We start from the raw sequence: 21,474 nt of genomic DNA, 5'->3' as shown, positions 1-21,474 counted from the left end.
ACCGTATTGTTATTCCACCTACATTGAAAGGTGAAATTCTTCAAAAGGTACACTCCAGCCACATTGGTATTCAAGGATGTTACCGTAGAACCAAAGAATCACTATATTGGCCAAACATGATGAAAGATATCGAATCTTTTATCAAGGAATGTCCAGGCTGCGCTACCATACAGGGTGAGCAAGGCAAAGAAACTTTCATTTCGCATGAAATTCCCGATAGACCATGGCAGAAAATTGGAACTGACCTCTTTCAATTTGATGACAAACAATATCTCATCACTGTTGATTACTATTCCGATTTTTTTTAAATTGATCGTCTACATGATAAAAAATCAAAGGAAGTCATCACCAAACTCAAGGCACAAATGGCCAGACACGGAATTCCTGAAATTTTGATTTCAGACAACGGCCCGCCTTACAATAGCAAGGAATTTGCTTATTTCTCAGAGAACTATGAGTTCAAGCATACTACGTCATCGCCATTGCACCCAAAATCTAATGGGAAAGTTGAAAATGCAGTTAGAATTGCAAAAAACCTAATGAAGAAATGCCAATTAGATAAAAGCGATCCTTTCCTCGCTCTATTAGATTGGAGAAATACTCCCTCTGAAAATATTGGAACTTCTGCAGTTCAACGACTAATGGCACGCCGTACAAGAACTCTGCTACCAATCAAAACCGAACTTTTGAAACCAGCCCTAACCCCAAATGTCAAAGAGCGATTGAGAGAACGGAAACATAGATCAGCATTTTACTACAATCGCACAGCGAAAGACCTACCAGAGATTAAAAGTGGGGAAACCGTGAGAATTCGACCTTTTGGACATGAAAAAAATTGGACGAAGGCAAAGGTCAATGAAAAAGTAAACATCCGCTCGTATCAAGTGATCACGGAGGATGGTCGCCTCTATCGACGAAACAGAAAACATTTGCGCTGTACAAATGAGCCCTTTGTCGAAAATAACGAGGTAGTGACAGATAAGACCGTTAGCACAGCTGAAAACACACCATCATCAGCAGATAAGACTACAATTGAAAATCATAAACCACCGTCAACAGATAAGACCAATTATGCTCTGATTTCAACCAGGAGATCTACCAGAGAAATTAAATTGCCGAAACGATACGAGGACTTCAAAATGTATAAGTGATTATATAAAGTGATGAGGCATAATAATCCTCAAATATATTTATATAGTGTAAATATATATCCCGATATTTTAGAGACAAAAGATAGTTCTTATTTTTATCATAACTCTGAATTATTAATTTAATTCATAACACTTTGTTAATTTTGCAGTATTTTTTCACTCTTTTATAATGTAAAATAAGAATAATTAAAGAAGGGGGATGTAACGTATATGCATTGTATATATCAAACTCTGAGATTATCCCTGTTTACCGCACACACTGATAACCACGTGTTTGCATGCTCTTTAATAACATATACTCGGCATTCTGAAATAAACTGATGTAGAGACAAGACGCATTCTGTTATACTGTACTACTTTACACTAGGAAATCTCAAATGTGTGCGCAAATAAAATATTATATTCCTATCAAAATAAATACTAGTATACTATGCAAGAGAAATGTAAACAAACACAGGTAGGCGCGTTTAGCGAGAACCAATCACGATGTAGTTAACAGCGCTTCTTCGGACACGACAATCGACTAGCCGAAGTTTCAAGATATGATGCGCTCTAACGGGTCGTCAATTAAGGCTATAAAAAGCAGTGATTTCTCAAATTGTCAGGTCATTCAGCACTTGTCTATTAATCAGCAATCATGTCAGGAAGAGGCAAAGGAGGAAAAGGTCTTGGAAAGGGGGGCGCCAAGCGTCATAGGAAAGTCCTTAGAGATAACATCCAGGGTATTACCAAGCCCGCCATCCGTCGTCTTGCACGTAGAGGTGGAGTCAAACGTATCTCTGGACTCATTTACGAGGAGACCCGTGGTGTGTTGAAAGTTTTCCTCGAGAACGTGATGCTGTCACCTACACCGAGCACGCCAAGAGAAAGACAGTCACAGCCATGGATGTTGTCTACGCCCTCAAGAGACAGGGACGCACCCTTTACGGATTCGGTGGTTAGATACTCTTATCACCGTTTGTGCATCCCAGCGCAAAAACAAAACGGCCGTTATAACGGCCACCAAATTCTTTGAAAAGACGCCTCTATGAAACATCAAGAGAAACGGTTACCCTGTATTGTACTTTTTGTTAACAAATTGGCATACGACTTTTTAAAAAAGGTATGCAGTTTGTGGTTAAGAGATTTCAATTTGATACTTGATTTCTTTTCATATCAAGTAAATAGTCGAGACTACACCACAACTTTGTAGGTTTAGATCAACAAACAACCAACTGATATTCAAGATCATTATTGAGCAGAAAGGCTGACCATGCAAATCCTGTACTCCGAATAAATTTACATTGTGAGCATTGTAATATATATCTCGCACACATTTATCTAGATGGATTGTTTATTTATCATACAATAACATAAATGATTTGGACACTTTACACATATGAAGGAGACAAAACGAAGACTTAAAAAGCAGCTGATAATTGTGATAACCCCTGTATTACAAAATATCCCACGTGACGGTATACAAAGTACTAATTAGTACTATAGATATTTTGAAATGCATACCATGTAGGCACATGTTAAATTAAATTGATAATAGATATACGTTATAATTTGCGATACTCGGTTTTTATTTACTTTAAGATGACACATTTCACCCCAAAAATGCTTGAAATGTGAAAGATATATTAATACATAGATCGATATCCATTTCTTTTGAAAATTTCGTAAACAATAGCATACCGGAATCTTTGTTTACCAAAAAAAAAATTAATTAATAAACTCTCTAAAATGAGCTTCTGTGATGATGTATAGCCTTAATTTTCTTGCGAAATCTTTCAAACACATTAGACAGTAGATTTTGATCATTAAAAGTGAAAAACAAAATTTTGGGTAAAATCGTGAATCATATCTGAAAGACTTGTGACTCTAAAAAAGTTCATATCCAAAAGACTAATGACTCCAAGTCCATATCCAAAAGACTTGTGACTTTAAGTCTGTATCCGAAAGACTTGTGACTTTAAGTCTGTATCCAAAAGACTTGTGACTTAAAGGTGGCTCACTATACACCCTGAAATAGTTTCTCAAATCAGTACGAATTGATTTAACCATAAGAGATATGATGAAATATAATAAGTAAATATGCCAAAAAGGCAGAAAATATGCAAATTTGGATAAAACCATGATTTTCAAACAAATTATTTCAACACGTATGAACTAAAGACTCTGGCAGATTTGAACTCTAGATCTGCGGTTCACCAGCCCAATGCTTTAACCACCGAGTTACGATAATAGACAAACGAATCAATCGATACAAATAATTTCATAATGCATTTAAATCGCCATCTTGTGACATAGTGTCATAAAGAGTATAAGCTTTAGTGTAGTGAGCTACCTTAAGTCCATATCCAAAAGGCTTACACATTTATGTAGGTATTCTACATCATAATGGCAGACTTCCATTTAAAACATATTGGATGAAAATATGAATATTAGCAATATTTGTCTATTCATTTCACAAATCATCACCTAGCTGAGTAGGTTAGCACGTGGACTGCTCAACTGTAGATCAAGGGTTCAAGACCAGCAGGAGTTTTAATTTCTTTTTCACACTGCTTTCTTCTAAACTGCATTCTTTCACTAAATTAAGTAAATTTGAAAGTTTTCAATTTCAGATCTTCAATGTGCAGATCCTCCACTTTTCACCCACATCAAATTTTTCTGGTGTAGCATACCTCATTTAAATAATGTCAGGTGCCTGGTGTAGCACACCTTAATGTCAGGTGTCTGGTGTAGCAAACATCCTTAATGTCAGGTGCCTGGTATAGCACACCTCCTTAATGTCAGGTGCCTGGTATATCACACCTCCTTAATGTCAGGTGCCTGGTATAGCAAACCTCCTTAATGTCAGGTGCCTGGTGAAGGAACACTTGCTACTTTTGTTAAACATGTGGTGTCAGAATTGTGAATCGAACGTGGTCCTCCTATGTGGTACCAGGATCGAACCTGGAACTCCCATTGTGTTAAACATGTAGTGCAAAAAACGCAAACGGAACCCGGGCTTCCCATGTGTGGTGCCAGAATCCAACCCAGGCTTCCTGTGTGGTGCCAGAATCCAACCTGGGCTTCCCGTGTGGCAACAGGATCGTGAATCAAACCCAGGCTTCCGGTGTGGCAACAGGATCGTGAATCAAACCCAGGCTTCCCGTGTGGCAACAGGATCGTGAATCAAACCCAGGCCTTCCTGGTCCACAGCAAGAATTGAAATGCAAACATTCTCCCATGTTCTACTGATATTTACCTTACATAACCAGAATTAGGCTATTATTGAAGTTTAATGCAACATGGTTTAAATCAAAGAAACTGTTCAGGTAATTGAAGTAGCCTGTGAGCTCACTTCAATACATATTAATTTCACCAATAAAAATGGAGTCCATTCTAAATAAATGTACTATTTAATTGCTTTGTATAAAAATCAATTTCATATTTTGAACGTTTAATTTTATAAACACGTAAATGCGTATCATGATAATTATTCACAAGTTCTGACATGCAGCTCATTCTGCCCATCCTTGATTTATTCTTCAAGTTCCTCTCTAGACATGATATCCCTGTCGGCTGGTATTAGTTCCTCTCTAGACGTGATATCCCTGTCGGCTGGTGTTAGTTTCTTGGCATGATCTGACTGACGGACGTCAACAGACGACAGTGAAGACAGAATAGTTCCTCTCTAGGCGTAAACTCCCTGACGGACGTCAACAGACGACAGTGAAGACAGAATAGTTCCTCTCTAGGCGTAAACTCCCTGACGGACGTCAACAGACGACAGTGAAGACAGAATAGTTCCTCTCTAGGCGTAAACTCCCTGACGGACGTCAACAGACGACAGTGAAGACAGAATAGTTCCTCTCTAGGCGTAAACTCCCTGACGGACGTCAACAGACGACAGTGAAGACAGAATAGTTCCTCTCTAGGCGTAATCTCCCTGACGGATGTCAACAGACGACAGTGAAGACAGAATAGTTCCTCTCTAGGCGTAATCTCCCTGACGGATGTCAACAGACAACAGTGAAGACAGAATAGTTCCTCTCTAGGCATAATCTCCCCGACGGACGTCAACAGACGACAGTGAAGATAGAATAGTTTCTCTCTAGGCGTAATCTTCCTGACGGACGTCAACAGACGACAGTGAAGTAAGATGAGAACAGCTCTTCTCCAGCCTGTATCTCTCTGATGGACACCAGAACCACTAACCTCAGGCATCTGTCACAAAAAACCAAAAAAATCAAATACAACCACCAATGTATGATAAGAATTTCTCTAGCAGTATTGGTCATCAGCATTACATTACAGGAAACCCTTCTTAATCAGATATAACAAATAAAACATTACATTACAGGAAACCCTTCCTAATCAGATATAACAAATAAAACATTACATTACAGGAAACCCTTCTTAATCAGAGACAACAAATAAAACATTACATTACAGGAAACCCTTCTTAATCAGATATAACATATAAAACATTACAGGAAACCCTTCTTAATCAGATATAACATATAAAACATTACATTACAGGAAACCCTTCTTAATCAGAGACAACAATAAAACAATCCATTACAGGAAACCCTTCATAATCAGATATAACATATAAAACATTACAGGAAACCCTTCTTAATCAGATATAACATATAAAACATTACAGGAAACCCTTCTTAATCAGATATAACATATAGAACATTACATTACAGGAAACCCTTCTTCATCACATATAACAAATAAAACATTACATTACAGGAAACCCTTCTTAATCAGAGACAAAAAATAAAACATTACATAACAGGAAACCCTTCATAATCAGATATAACAAACAAAACATTACATTACAGGAAACCCTTCTTAATCAGATATAACAAATAAAACATTACATTACAGGAAACCCTTCTTACTCACATATAACAAATAAAACATTACATTACAGGAAACCCTTCTTCATCACATATAACAAATAAAACATTACATTACAGGAAACCCTTCTTAATCAGAGACAAAAAATAAAACATTACATAACAGGAAACCCTTCATAATCAGATATAACAAACAAAACATTACATTACAGGAAACCCTTCTTAATCAGATATAACAAATAAAACATTACATTACAGGAAACCCTTCTTACTCACATATAACAAATAAAACATTACATTACAGGAAATCCTTCTTAATCAGATATAACATATAAAACATTACATTACAGGAAACCCTTCTTAATCAGATATAACAAATAAAACATTACATTACAGGAAACCCTTCTTAATCAGATATAACATATAAAACATTACATTACAGGAAACCCTTCTTAATCAGATATAACAAATAAAACATTACATTACAGGAAACCCTTCTTAATCAGAGACAACAAATAAAACATTACATTACAGGAAACCCTTCTTAATCAGATATAACAAATAAAACATTACAGGAAACCCTTCTTAATCAGATATAACAAATAAAACATTACATAACAGGAAACCCTTCATAATCAGATATAACAAACAAAACATTACATTACAGGAAACCCTTCTTAATCAGAGACAAAAAATAAAACATTACATTACAGGAAACCCTTCTTACTCACATATAACAAATAAAACATTACATTACAGGAAACCCTTCTTCATCACATATAACAAATAAAACATTACATTACAGGAAACCCTTCTTAATCAGAGACAAAAAATAAAACATTACATAACAGGAAACCCTTCATAATCAGATATAACAAACAAAACATTACATTACAGGAAACCCTTCTTAATCAGATATAACAAATAAAACATTACATTACAGGAAACCCTTCTTACTCACATATAACAAATAAAACATTACATTACAGGAAATCCTTCTTAATCAGATATAACATATAAAACATTACATTACAGGAAACCCTTCTTAATCAGATATAACAAATAAAACATTACATTACAGGAAACCCTTCTTAATCAGATATAACATATAAAACATTACATTACAGGAAACCCTCCCTAATCAGATATAACAAATAAAACATTACATTACAGGAAACCCTTCTTAATCAGAGACAACAAATAAAACATTACATTACAGGAAACCCTTCTTAATCAGATATAACAAATAAAACATTACAGGAAACCCTTCTTAATCAGATATAACAAATAAAACATTACATAACAGGAAACCCTTCATAATCAGATATAACAAACAAAACATTACATTACAGGAAACCCTTCTTAATCAGATATAACAAATAAAACATTACATTACAGGAAACCCTTCTTACTCACATATAACAAATAAAACATTACATTACAGGAAATCCTTCTTAATCAGATATAACATATAAAACATTACATTACAGGAAACCCTTCTTAATCAGATATAACAAATAAAACATTACATTACAGGAAACCCTTCTTAATCAGATATAACATATAAAACATTACATTACAGGAACCCCTTCCTAATCAGATATAACAAATAAAACATTACATTACAGGAAACCCTTCTTAATCAGAGACAACAAATAAAACATTACATTACAGGAAACCCTTCTTAATCAGATATAACAAATAAAACATTACAGGAAACCCTTCTTAATCAGATATAACAAATAAAACATTACATAACAGGAAACCCTTCATAATCAGATATAACAAACAAAACATTACATTACAGGAAACCCTTCTTAATCAGATATAACAAATAAAACATTACATTACAGGAAACCCTTCTTACTCACATATAACAAATAAAACATTACATTACAGGAAATCCTTCATAATCAGAGACAAAAAATAAAACATTACATTACAGGAAACCCTTCTTCATCACATATAACAAATAAAACATTACATTACAGGAAACCCTTCTTAATCAGAGACAAAAAATAAAACATTACATTACAGGAAACCCTTCTTCATCACATATAACAAATATTACATTACAGGAAACCCTTCTTAATCAGATATAACAAATAAAACATTACATTACAGGAAACCCTTCTTACTCACATATAACAAATAAAACAATCCTGTATCTCACTCTTTAAAATTAGATTCATTGATCTGCTCAATTGGTTCTTGGATCCAAAGATCAAAGTTTAACAGACGCACTGCTAAGTGGGATATCTCATCACACGTGAGATAATTCAACGGTACCATTCTCAAATATCAACTTTAGATCAACATGCCCTTGACTTTTGACCAAGACATCAATAAGTATCAATTTCCATTTTTAGTTAGCATGAGGCTGAATGATAAAAAAAAATGTGTCAAACAAAACATTGTGACCTTGACCTTTTATGGTTCTCTAAAATACATGCTATCAACAACACTTTTACAATCAAATCCATGTTTCTGGCCTATGACGTGATGACTCGAAAAAAAAAAGAGAGAGATTTGTTATCAATTTAGCGGAAACTGAAGTTTCTTTGTGCTGTTGTATGTCCCATTCAATAATATAAATATGTCATCATGAGTGAAGTGTCACATGACTTATGCAGGGCGCTCAGAGCTGTAGCAGTGAGGGTTCATTATTATGTCACTGCCTACCAAGAGACAGCACCGCTGTTCTTAAGGTCACTTCAAACGCTTGGTGAAGGAATAATCACTATGTTTAACACTGCCCTGAGATAGAGAATTGATAAGGAATAATCACTATGTTTAACATTACACTGAGATAGAGAATTGATAAGGAATAATCACTATGTTTAACACTGCCCTGAGATAGAGAATTGATAAGGAATAATCACTATGTTTAACACTGTCCTGAGATAGAGAATTGATAAGGAATAATCACTATATTTAACACTGCCCTGAGATAGAGAATTGATAAGGAATAATCACTATGTTTAACACTGCCCTGAGATAGAGAATTGATAAGGAATAATCACTATGTTTAACACTGCCCTGAGATAGAGAATTGATAAGGAATAATCACTATATTTAACACTGCCCTGAGATAGAGAATTGATAAGGAATAATCACTATGTTTAACATTACACTGAGATAGAGATTTGATAAGGAATAATCACTTTGTTTAACATTACACTGAGATAGAGATTTGATAAGGAATAATGAGTATGTTTAACATTACACTGAGATAGAGAATCAATGAGGAATAATCACTATGTTTAACATTACACTGAGATAGAGATTTGACAAGGAATAATCACTATGTTTAACATTACACTGAGATAGAGAATTGATAAGGAATAATCACTATGTTTAACATTACACTGAGATAGAGAATTGATAAGGAATAATCACTATGTTTAACATTACACTGAGATTGAGATTTGATAAGGAATAATCACTATGTTTAACATTACACTGAGATAGAGAATTGATAAGGAATAATCACTATGTTTAACATTACACTGAGATAGAGATTTGATAAGGAATAATCACTATGTTTAACATTACACTGAGATAGAGATTTGACAAGGAATAATCACTATGTTTAACATTACACTGAGATAGAGAATTGATAAGGAATAATCACTATGTTTAACATTACACTGAGATAGAGAATTGATAAGGAATAATCACTATGTTTAACATTACACTGAGATAGAGATTTGATAATGAATAATCACTATGTTTAACATTACACTGAGATAGAGAATTGATAATGAATAATCACTATGTTTAACATTACACTGAGATTGAGATTTGATAAGGAATAATCACTATGTTTAATATTACACTGAGATAGAGAATTGATAATGAATAATCACTATGTTTAACATTACACTGAGATAGAGATTTGATAAGGAATAATGAGTATGTTTAACATTACACTGAGATAGAGATTTGATGAGAAATAATCACTATGTTTAACATTACACTGAGATTGAGAATTTATAAGGAATATTCACTATGTTTAACACTGCACTGGGACTGAGAATTGATGAGGAATAATTAAGACCATATCTCTGATATAATAGTCTTTATTTAGTGTTTACAGAGATACTGCACACACTATATTCCCTAAACTTAGTTGTCAGTGGATAATTAAGAAATAAAGTTCTTGTTTTCGTGTATGTTGCAGGATAACCTCCGAGGTAAAGAAAAGTTTTGAAATACAAAAGCTGAGGTGTTCAAACAACATTTCTTGACCAAGGAGGTTATACAGCAACATCCATGACAACAAGAACTTTATTTCAATTCTTCTATGGCTCAGAATATACAGTCGATTGCTAGGAATGAGGCCACTTCATGACATCCTGGCAGATTCCAAACTGGACTAGGCCTACATGTTTTTTGCTGACGAAAAAGGTGAGATAGTGGCTATGGTATATTAGATCTATTTTGAAAAATATTTTAAGTATTTAGTTTGAAAACTACACATACATGGAGTGAAAGTGTCAGAGATGTGCATCAATTTTCTCATAATCAGTTATTACGTTTGGAAGTATATTGCAGAATATAAAGACCGCAGCATATTCCTTTGATCTTTGCGACAATCATGGTAGATTTAGAATGTAAGAGTACTTTGTTGTTTATCTGACGGACCTTAGTGGGGATGCTGGGTCCTCTGTGATCTGTGAGGAATAGAAGACATTGGGAATGAACTGTTTCAGGTGGAAAGGAAAACCCACAGGAACCTCAAACTCCTGATACACCACGTTCGCTGGAAACTCTGTGAATAGATACAGGGTGACCCTAAAATCGCTGTCCTTACAAAGTAGTTACAGAGTAAGATAAACCAACTTTTATTCAGTGCGAGAAATTTGTGTGAGGTTTGCAAGAACCTTATCACTGTGACTATTTCTCGCCTTTGATGTTTTTTTGTATGTTTAAGATAATCTTCGTTGCAAAAAGTAGTCACTCAATTCAGTTCATCACTAATAAATATTGTGAAATAAGTTGTCACAAATAAAATTTGGATTACAGTAAATCTGAGATTCACTGCCCTTTCTAATACACATATTATTTGCACATCTTTAGTCTGGTTGTAAATTTCCCCATTATTCGTACATCTTTAGTCTGGTTGTAAATTTCCCCATTATTTGCACATCTTTTGTCTGGTTGTAAATTTTCCCATTATTTGCACACCTTTTGTGTGGTTGTTAACATACTGCCCTATAGCCAGAGGATTCTGGGGGAAATCAGTCAGCCATGACGAGTCACAGGTGTAGAATGGACCCCGCCTGTCTCTTTGGGAACATGAGCTGAAAAACAACAAACAAGGGTTATCATGGGAAACAAATTAGAAGAACATTTATGAATAAAAAAATAATCATACCTACAATTGTATTTGGCATTGACTTTTTCCAGCATCTCTTTCCACAAATTTTTCTTAGTTTTGAACATCATAATAAATATGGCAATATTACTGTTCTAATCGAAGATATGTATTTCAAACTACATAATTGTTGATCCCCCACCATTGTTGAGTAAGTATCTTTAATATTAGGGGTGAAACGATGTATCGCGATGCGGCCAAATCGCAATGTAGTGGTCTCGATTCGATGTTCGATTTATTCGGGGTCTGTTTCTGTTCGATATGGTTCTAAAATCATAGCACACATTGCTCTTGATAACACGATTTCTGATTAGCCAATGGAATTGAAAATTGCCCAATCAACATACGAGTAAACTTTGCTGTATCAAAATGGACGCAGTCGAGTTGAAAAATGCACCCCCAATGTATAAATCCTGAGTATGGTGATATTTCGGCTTTAGGACAATTGATAAGATTGTTGATCTATGTTAAACGTTTTAACATTATGTAGAATTTATTTGCAGAGAGCAATAAATACAACGAAACATAAGAAATCTTAGCATTATAAAGAATTTGGTACATGCTATTGTATTGAATCAAGACTAAAGTATCGAAAATCGAATCGAGAAGGTACTGTATCGTTTCACCCCTATTTAATATAAGTATTAATTTACATGCAGTCAGAGAGCACTTCTATATCAGCCGGAGAGCTGTCAAAACTTACTTAAAAATCATCTTTGAGAGTGATCGGTCATTCCCGTCAATCAAAACACCATCTATACACCTGAGGATGAATGGATTGCCAATGCTTTGGAATAAAATGGCTTCATGTGGATAATACACTGTCCCTGAAAATAAAATTGTGTCAAAAACAACTAAAATCAGCTTTTTCTCCTCTTACACATTCAGAGTACAGCACCTGTCCCAGTAGCTGTAGAACTGTACTAGACAGATATGTCGCCATAATTTTTCGGAGAGTTACAGTTCTGCAGCAACTGTGCCAGACAACAGGCCTGGAGGTTATAAAACTTTCTTGAGCACGTTTTCATACTCAAACTCAAACTCCATGCTCTAAATCGTACTCCTACTCAAAAGTGAAGGTTATAAAACTTTTATAAAATCATTCTCATACTCAAATGGAGTACATTCTCAAGGATTATCGAGTATGTTTTGGAGCTTGCTCAGAGTTGTACTCCAAACAAATATGGCCGAGTTTGAGTATGAGTACGATAAACATTTTATAACCTCCAGGCCAGATGTAGCTGCAGAATTTTAAAACTCCAGGAAAAAATCTCCTATCCAGATGTAGCGCAGAATTTTAAAACTCCAGGAAAAAAATCCCCTATCCAGATGTAGCTGCAGAATTTTAAAACTCCAGGAAAAAATCCCCTTTTCAACCCCCCCCCCCCCCCCCCGCCACAGTTCTGCTGCTTCAAACAGTAAAATATTAAAATCAGTACACACATACCCGGATAGAAAGACACCACAGCCCCCGGAGGTACACGCCCACTGGTGACAAACACCCCCATACCTCCATGGGGCAGAGTGCTACGCCTCTTCTCTACCTTAAAGCCCAAATGTTTCTCAGTCACGAGCAGATTGTGTTTAGCTATGTGGGCGGGGTTTCTGTCACCCAGTGCCCTGTAAGCAGCACTAAGGCACACTTTCTCATCAGCTGGGTAAAACTGGTGAAATCTTTCAAACAGATCCAATATGGATATGTGGACAGCTTCATCTGGAATTAATTTGTCCCTGTGACCTTTGTTGACTGTTCTCGCTGACCTGAAAGGAAAATGTTGTGTGCATGTTAACAGCCTGCTACAGGTAGGAGAAACTTAGAATCTGATGTCATAGATTTATACAATTACATGCATAAATTAATGGAACAAACTACAAACAACAAACTTCGCTAGCCTCTGATTTGCTTCCTCTCGTAATAGTAATCGAATTTGACACTTGCATTCTAGCTAAGGTTAGACAGTAAGACTAGGATCTCATTAGAGACATGAACAGCTCAAGCATGCAGCTATGAACAGGGTGCTAACTAGGTGGCATTTTAAATGTGCATGCAAATTTCTCTCTGTGTGTGAGGGGTGGTGGTGGTGGTGCTGCCTTGAGGTCCCTAAAGGGTTCATGCAGTGTGAAATCCTAATAAGAGTCCAGTGGGGACTGTCAGTCAGCCATTTACTGCAACAACACCCCCAACACCCCCGAGAAATTCCTTGATCCAGCACTGATATTTTCTTGCTTGTAGTTGACTGCCCTAATTAGGAATAAACTTCTTCATCTTTAGGTTTAGTGAGCCACGACGTGCAATATCTGATTTCAGGCCGCTAGTCATTTCTTGGTCAATGTCATGCAGATCAACAGTAAATAAATGTATGAAGCATTTATAGCTAGGGCCTAGTTGAACTATACCACAAGTTGAAGTACAAAATTATTATTACCGGTTGATAAATAGATAAGTTTTTAGAATAACAATCCAAAGAATAGGATGCGTCTTAAGATACCTTCGAACAGCATTTCTGCAGAGTTTGTCACCGAAAAGTTAGTAACTTCTGATGAGGAAATTTGGCATAAATTTGTTGCCTTGCAAGGCGCAGCAAAGATTGGTATCAATATTTACCTCTTATTCAAAGTCAATGCAATCCAAGGAACAAATCGGTAGCGGTATTGTGCCCATTTCTGTTTAAATTTGTAAAAAACTTTTGACATCATACCATACTAGTTAGACTTTGCGAGAATTACGGACGTTTCGGGACCCGACGTTTCGGGACCCGGATGTTTCGGGACTACACAACACGTTTCGGGACTTCGATTAACATGTTTCGGGACTTCAGGTAACACGTTTCGGGACTTCATAATAATTTTGTTAGACAATGACTAGATACTTGTTAAACTTTGTTTTATGTTTATAAATGGAATATTGGACAATTTGCAGTTTAATAGACAAACAACAGATACCGGTATGGGTGTGCAATAAGTTCACAGTACACTACCTAAAACGAAAGACCCGTCATTGTTTATAAAAGTCCGTTATAAATATATTTGTATATAAATGCTTCATAGCACCTTAACATATTTTAAAATTATTTTCAAAATCCTTTCATTTGCATTACTACCCATTTATTTAGCTATTGTAAACTGCTATATATTATTCTATTATTATATTTTTTCTTATTTCTAGTTATAACAGTTATAGTGCTTCTTAACAATTCTTACTGCTGTGGTTTAGATTCAGTGCTTAAATTTTATATTGAAAGGCATTTGTTTATTTTGTATTTAATTCTTAACTTCTATTTATACAGTATGCGTGTATATATGTTTTTGTGTTTTTGCATGCTTACCTTTGTGATATTTGTATTCTCTTTTGTCTGTGAAAGTCGGTTTAAGAGCTCTGTAGAGCTCATAATATTTGTTTTATGCTTGTACACAGTGCCAACTTTAAATAAAACATCAAAGAAAAAATAATGAGGAAAAAAATCCTGACAATATACATTTGTAATCTGCGGGTTGTTAACTCATTGTCGGGAGGATAAAACTGCAGGAAATTTAGACAGGATGCGATTTTCACTCATTGCATATTTATTGAAAATATATACATATCATCAATAAAAAGATAAATCACATTCAAATTATATATGATTTTTTTTAATTACAAAATTTGCCCCAACAAATGTTACCATTAATGTTGTATGAAAAGTTCATTTTTGTTGTTTATTCTATCCCCTCGAAAAGAGCAAAATGGAAATATTGTTTTGTTGCATATAACATTATGAGAAAAATCACTGATTTCATTTGAACATATTTCAATGTTATGATATTATCAACGAGAATCATTATCAGTTTCTCTCTAATTAAAAGACTACAGTGGAATATTTATTAATCTGTCATATTGACCTTAGTATAGTTCATGAAAGGGACACGGACACAATTTGAGTCAAACAAATTCAAATTTTATTTTTCCATTTTTAAAGTTTAGAATGCTTAGATAAGGTATTTCTAATTGTTAGCAAAAATTTGAATATCAGTGGTCAAGCTCACAATTCACAATAAAAATGGAAAAATAAAATTTGAAAATTTTCAGCTCAAATCGTGCCCATGCCCCTTTAATAGAGCATTTGTGATGAGCATCAATACGTGTAGTGCTTTAATTGCTTACTTTTCTTATCTATGTAGTGCTTTGCTTGCTATACAAATTGAACCAAATGAAGCATTTTTAAATGTGTTTTATTTAGCAGTACTTATGTCAAACAAACATTTACCATCATACAGTTTTCAATCACTCAAATAAATAAATGAATTATACAGTCCAACATTTCCCCCCAACACCGCTGAAGTAACACTTAACACAACAGAACAGAAATTAACATTAGATGTCAACAGGTCCATATAACTACGAGCACTTTCTCATCAGCTGGGTGGTGCTGATCTGTCTGGCATTGTATTCCTCCCAAAGTTGGAATAGTTTTCCGTTGAGTCTGGAAGACTGTTTCCTTTGTAGTCTCTCCATGTTCCCTTCCGTCAGCAGCCTGGCCTGCATGGGGATGGCAGTGACCCCCGTGTACAGTTCTTGTAATAGGAGGTAACATGGGACTCGTCCTCTGGAGTTCATTCTGGAGTTGATTCGATTGTGCCAACCTTCTAGATCATTGTTTGTTCTCCCTGAAATAGCATATAAATCAAAATGTGTATAAATGCACCGTTTTACACGCCATATACACTACCATTCAAACTTCCATATGATATAAGGGACGAGATCAAAAGTTCAACGTCTGACCAAAAAAATCTAAATTCACGTAGTTTTCACGAGACCACCCCCCCCCCCCTCAAAAAATCGAAATGAAACGAAATCTACCAAAGCGAAACGAAACCTATCGAAACGGGTACCCTTATTTCATACGAGATGCCTGCTATTGTAGGCACGGTGAAATAAATACAGTACGTATACTTTGGAGTATTTCTAAGAATTCATAATTTTTATGAATGTACACAATACACGTACAAAGATTTATTTTGAATTTTTAAACGATAAATCATGCATGTGCTTTAATTATGATGTTACAGCTTGGAGATACATGTAATGAATTTGTTTAAAATGTGACGTTGTTTTCGTGATTATTTTGCCACAATTTACGACGTTATAAGCGTAACCTAAAATTACAACAGTACCGTGCGCGACGTCTATACAACTTCCTTGTGTGTCAAATAAACGTAAAACTATCCTACATGTGTACAAAGTATAACATTTATTCACGAATTACAGTTTATTCTAGTAATTCCGAAAGTTAATACTACATCTTATCATTAATTAGTTTAAAGTCAAATGTTCGTTCCTATAATTTCTCGTATCTTCCAATCTCTCGATTGTGAATATATTAACGGTTTAAGGAATGAACTTAAAACTGAATATGAATCAAAAAATCAAAATACAAAACACTAAACATTTGAAACACATAGCAAAAAAGAATGTGGCAACAATTTTCGTTATTCATATGTTTGTTTTATCAATGCGAGAAGTGATTAAAAATCGAATGGCTTTTATCGGGCTTGATGTTCTATGTGTTCATCAATGAAGTACGTGGTCCCTTAAGCATCCATGGCGCTATTAAAATAATTGTTGGTGCCGAAACATCTTAAAGTAAGTGCCGAAACGTCGTGGTACCGAAACATCTTGGTGCCCTTTGCGATAGCATTTCAAAAAAAAAACACGATGACGCTGCGCGCGTATCTAAAAAGGTTCTCTTTAAATCTCAGAAATGTTCACACATATCTTTTAAATTTAAAACGATTCTATGACAATATGGAGATACAATTTAATGCTTAAATCTTATAGTGAAAGACCCCTCCCCACCCCCACCCCACCGTACGGTTTCTTCACATATCTGGTTATGGGCGGAGCTCATCTATGTGCATGGTCATTGTTATTTACCTGGCCAAGACAGCAGGGTGTTGTATATAGTTTTGATATACACAGGACATGTCTCAGGGGTGTCTGCAGAGTTTCTGTGGTCATATTGATTGTATATTGGTTGTATTCCTAATGGTAGCTAACGCAAAGTCTATGTACATCCCCCTCTTTCTCTCTTTTACTCTCATTTATTGACTCAATGAATAATTTCTTTTATAAATACAGAGGTATCATAAATTGGTAATATAGATTATTTCAATAAGTTGTTAACAAACAAACTAACAAGAAACAAAGAGTCTGTTCTAAAATCAACGTTTGTAAAGTAAGTAAAACAAGTAAGTAAATTTTATTTATTTAAAGTCGGCACCCAAACATACATATAGATTTACATCTGATGTCAACAGTTAAGAAAAACTTGAAGGTGGAGATCATTCTCATAACTTACAAAACAGATAGTTGGGCAAACACGGACCTCTGGATATGTACCAGAGGTGGGATCAGACAAACACGGACCCCTGGATATGTACCAGAGGTGGGATTAGCTGCAGAACTGTAGCTCTCTGAAAAAATATTTTGACATAACATAACTGTTATGTCAAAATATTTTTTCAGAGAGCTACAGTTCTGCAGCTAAGGTGGGATCAGATGCCCCTGTCGACAGAATATACACAATGTAGATTAATAATCTCGCTAAATCTCGGCAATTACATGATGAGACTTACAGACCCTATTAGGGAAGTCGGTGTAGGATAGGCATAAAGTGGAGGAAATGCTAGCATAGGAGTTATTGTCCTCGACAACATTTTATCCCCCCCCCCTTATCTATGAAAATACAAACTTTTTCACAATTAATTAATTATAGTTTGCCAATTCATTTTTTATTTTATCCTGGGAATAAAATTCCTCTGAAAGATATATTATTTCCTATCATGCGCAAAGTTTAATTCAATTTAAGAAATTAATGCGGTTTTGAGTGCGAAAAAACAAAAACCCAACCAAAGAAACAAACGAACGACGTTTAATTAAAAGTACACTTATATTAGTCTTGTCCCCTCGTAGAGCAGGGGGTCATGGGAAGAGACTAAAGTACACTTACTAGGCCTACACTAGGCTAAAATTCACGTCACATGACGACGTCACACGGCCCGGAACGAGAAATCGAGTAACTTGCACTATATATATATATATATATATATATATATATATATATATATATATGTTTTATTATATGTCCAACTTGAATTTTCTATGATACAATTTGCAATAAAATACTAGACCTCTGAAGATATTTATACATAGGTAACATAATAAAATAAATTTTGGATTGATGTATTCAAGTCGTACATTACATTACATAAGTCTTATTGATGAGTCCACTGTTGCTGCTGATTCACCTCTGTTTTATAATCCACAGATTCATGATGGTGGAAAACCATTTTTTAATAAACAAATGTTTGACAGCAACATCAGACTGATTAATGATATTGTTAATGAAGATGATTTACTTTTTATTCATTAATTATGTCAAATACTTGCACAATTTTGAAATGTTACAAATCAATGTTTTTCTATGAAATAACATAAACATATTAGAATAACTCAGTCTCAGCTGGCAAAAAGAAATGGAATGAGCTTTTAGATGTAGACGACAGGGGATTGGAAATATCCACAAAATACCCTTCAGAGTAACAAAAGACTGTAAGCTCCACTGGTTTCAGTACAGAATTATAAATAAAATTTTAGCTACAAATTCATTATTGTTAAAAATTACGGAAGCCTATTAGTATCAAACTATGAGAGAAAAAATAAATAGAAAAGCGTTATAACGCGAAAAAAGGCTTAATAACGCAAAGAGAAAAGGTGTTATAACGCGAAAAAAGAAGTAACGCAAAGTGAAAAGGCATTATAACGCGAAAAAAGGCTTAATAACGCAAAGAGAAAAGGAATTATAACGCGAAATTACGCCTTTCCAAAAGGCATTATTATGCCTTTTTAAAAGGGGGTTATTACACTTTTCCAAAAGGCGTTATTACTCCTTACAAAATAAAAAGAAGAGATTCTAAATATTGCAACTTTTTTTTTCACTGTGAGGAGGAACAATCTAACACTTTTTACGGGAATGAGATTATTTACAACAATTTCTAGAAGAATTCAAACAATTTTTGGATTCCGAAGATAAGACTGAGCGACAGTTAACAAATCCTTTATTTCAGCTTATATTGAGAACAATAGTGATTTACAAAACACTATCATTGTATGGGCTAACGTATTTAGTTCATACTGCAAGATGTTCTGAGAAACCTTTACATGTCATCTGTGCAATGCCACAAATGAGATTTATTTATGAAACACACAAATATATCGCATATAAGAATGGTGAAAAAAAGAAGAAGATAGGGCCTACTCAAGGGAACAGATGGAACTTACTATTTACTTACAACATGTACCCCCCCCCCCCCTTTCTCTCAAGTTCAAGTTAATTTTATTCACTCAAACCACATTATACATGGTACATGAGGTGCATTAAATAAACATACATTTGAGTAAGAGGTCAGAGTATATACAATTATACAATATACTTGTATTGAAAAAGTATTTACAAAATATATTAAGGAGGACATACTAACTCATAGATTTTTGAGATAAACATACAGAGTTTTTAAAGTGTTTTAACCTTACAGGTTGACATAATTTCATGAAATTTAATAACATTAGGTCTTGTGTAATACCTACTGTGTAGGTATTCTTTTCTAATATTTGACAAAGCACTGCATTCTAATATATAATAGAATTCGTCTGCAATTTTCGATTCGTTACACAAAACACAAAATCTTTCATTATATGCAATACCAATCCATCTGCCAGCCTCTACTGAAAGGTGGTGATTTGTGGTGCAAAATTTAAGAAAAATAGTTCTGAATTTTTTTGACAATTTTTCTAAATATTTTTCTGGTCCGAAGTCTATCTTAAAAGTTCTGTATATTTTACCTTTAGATGAATTGAACATATCTCTCGACCATGTTTGATTGAATTGATCCTTAAGTCTTTGTTTGACAGTATTTGTTATCCGTTTTCCATTTATGTTCTCTTGTTGATGCCATATATTTGAAAGACCACACATGTTTAAAATTCGATGAATACATTCAAACCAGGGGTTTTTAACAGTACCGTTAAGATATTGTGTATGCAAAAATTTATAAAGTACATTAACAATTTTAAAGTCACAACCTTGCAATAATGTAGCCCAGTATGAAATCATTATACTATACACATTAGTATAGATAGGGAAACGACCTATTTCACCATATACCATAAATGAGGGCGTAGATCTTTTCAGCTGAAAAATGTGTTTCAGAAATTCTAAGTGAATGCGCTCTACAACTTGTAAATTTTCATACCCCCATATTTCACATCCATAAATTAAAACTGGTAAAACTACTTTGTCAAATAGGTCAAATTGACAACTAATTGGTAAATCAAACAATCTAATTTTCCTTATAATTCCATACATAGCTTTCTGGGCTTGTTACATAAATGTTTCTTAGCTCTACAAAAAGACCCGGATCTAGAAAATATAATACCGATATATTTGAATTCTTTTACATTTTCTATAACACCCCCATTATAGTAAAATTACCTTTTCATCAATGGACCCTTTGAGAATATCAAAAATTTTGTTTTATCGACATTAACATTCAATTTCCACTGAGTACAATATATAAAAAATTCATTCAACGCACATTGTAAATCATCAGCAGATTCAGCCATTATTAACTGTATCATCTGCATATAGCAGAATTAAAAGTTTCAAGTACAGCATAAGTTCCTCTTCAATTGAATTAGTAACACTTTGTAGGCCAATAATGCCTGTCCCTTGTAAAAAATATTCAAGATCGTTAATATACAAAGCAAACAGAAAGGGGGATAAATTTTCGCCCTGTTTTATCCCAACATTACATGTAAAAAAGTCAGTTGACATGCCATTTATCTTAATCATTGATTTAATTCCCATATACATATTTCTGATATAAGTAAAACATTTTCCCACTCCTATCTCTCCACACAATATATATGACTTGATTGTTGTATTCATGTACAGAAACCAACTATAGACTAACACAACAAGTTTTCAGCTGTGAATAGAATTCCGCAAAAATACAATAACACACATTACAAGACCACCATCATATCACTCTTTTGGAAAACGAT

General features: G+C 34.4%; 1 protein-coding gene across 1 annotated transcript; it reads right to left on the bottom strand.

Moving 5' to 3' along the window:
• Positions 1-4,524: 4,524 nt before the first annotated feature.
• LOC125671417 (SET domain-containing protein 9-like) lies at positions 4,525-14,107 on the bottom strand. The gene is made up of 6 exons (XM_048907150.2): positions 13,981-14,107; positions 12,823-13,136; positions 12,079-12,202; positions 11,186-11,301; positions 10,643-10,769; positions 4,525-5,351 (listed from the first exon to the last, which is right to left on the bottom strand). Exons 1-6 carry the CDS (start codon positions 14,070-14,072, stop codon positions 5,264-5,266), a joined length of 861 nt encoding a protein of 286 aa, XP_048763107.1. The 5' UTR covers positions 14,073-14,107; the 3' UTR covers positions 4,525-5,263.
• Between the last annotated feature and the right edge of the window lie 7,367 nt (positions 14,108-21,474).

The sequence above is a fragment of the Ostrea edulis genome, chromosome 4, assembly GCF_947568905.1.
Source record: "Ostrea edulis chromosome 4, xbOstEdul1.1, whole genome shotgun sequence".
In the NCBI taxonomy this organism is placed as follows: Eukaryota; Metazoa; Mollusca; class Bivalvia; order Ostreida; family Ostreidae; genus Ostrea; species Ostrea edulis.
This window is presented reverse-complemented; position numbering and strand designations above follow the sequence as displayed.

What these genes read in the sequence shown, in the direction of transcription:
- LOC125671417 (XM_048907150.2), bottom strand. Translation starts at nt 14,072, where the DNA reads ATGATGTCAAAAGTTTTTTACAAATTTAAACAGAAATGGGCACAATAC. An exon ending in CTCTCAAAGATGATTTTTAA is followed by an intron (nt 11,302 to 12,078) that starts GTAAGTTTTGAC and finishes GTTGTTTTTCAG; the next exon opens with CTCATGTTCCCAAAGAGACA. An exon ending in TGTTAACAACCACACAAAAG is followed by an intron (nt 10,770 to 11,185) that starts GTGTGCAAATAA and finishes ATCTATTCACAG; the next exon opens with AGTTTCCAGCGAACGTGGTG.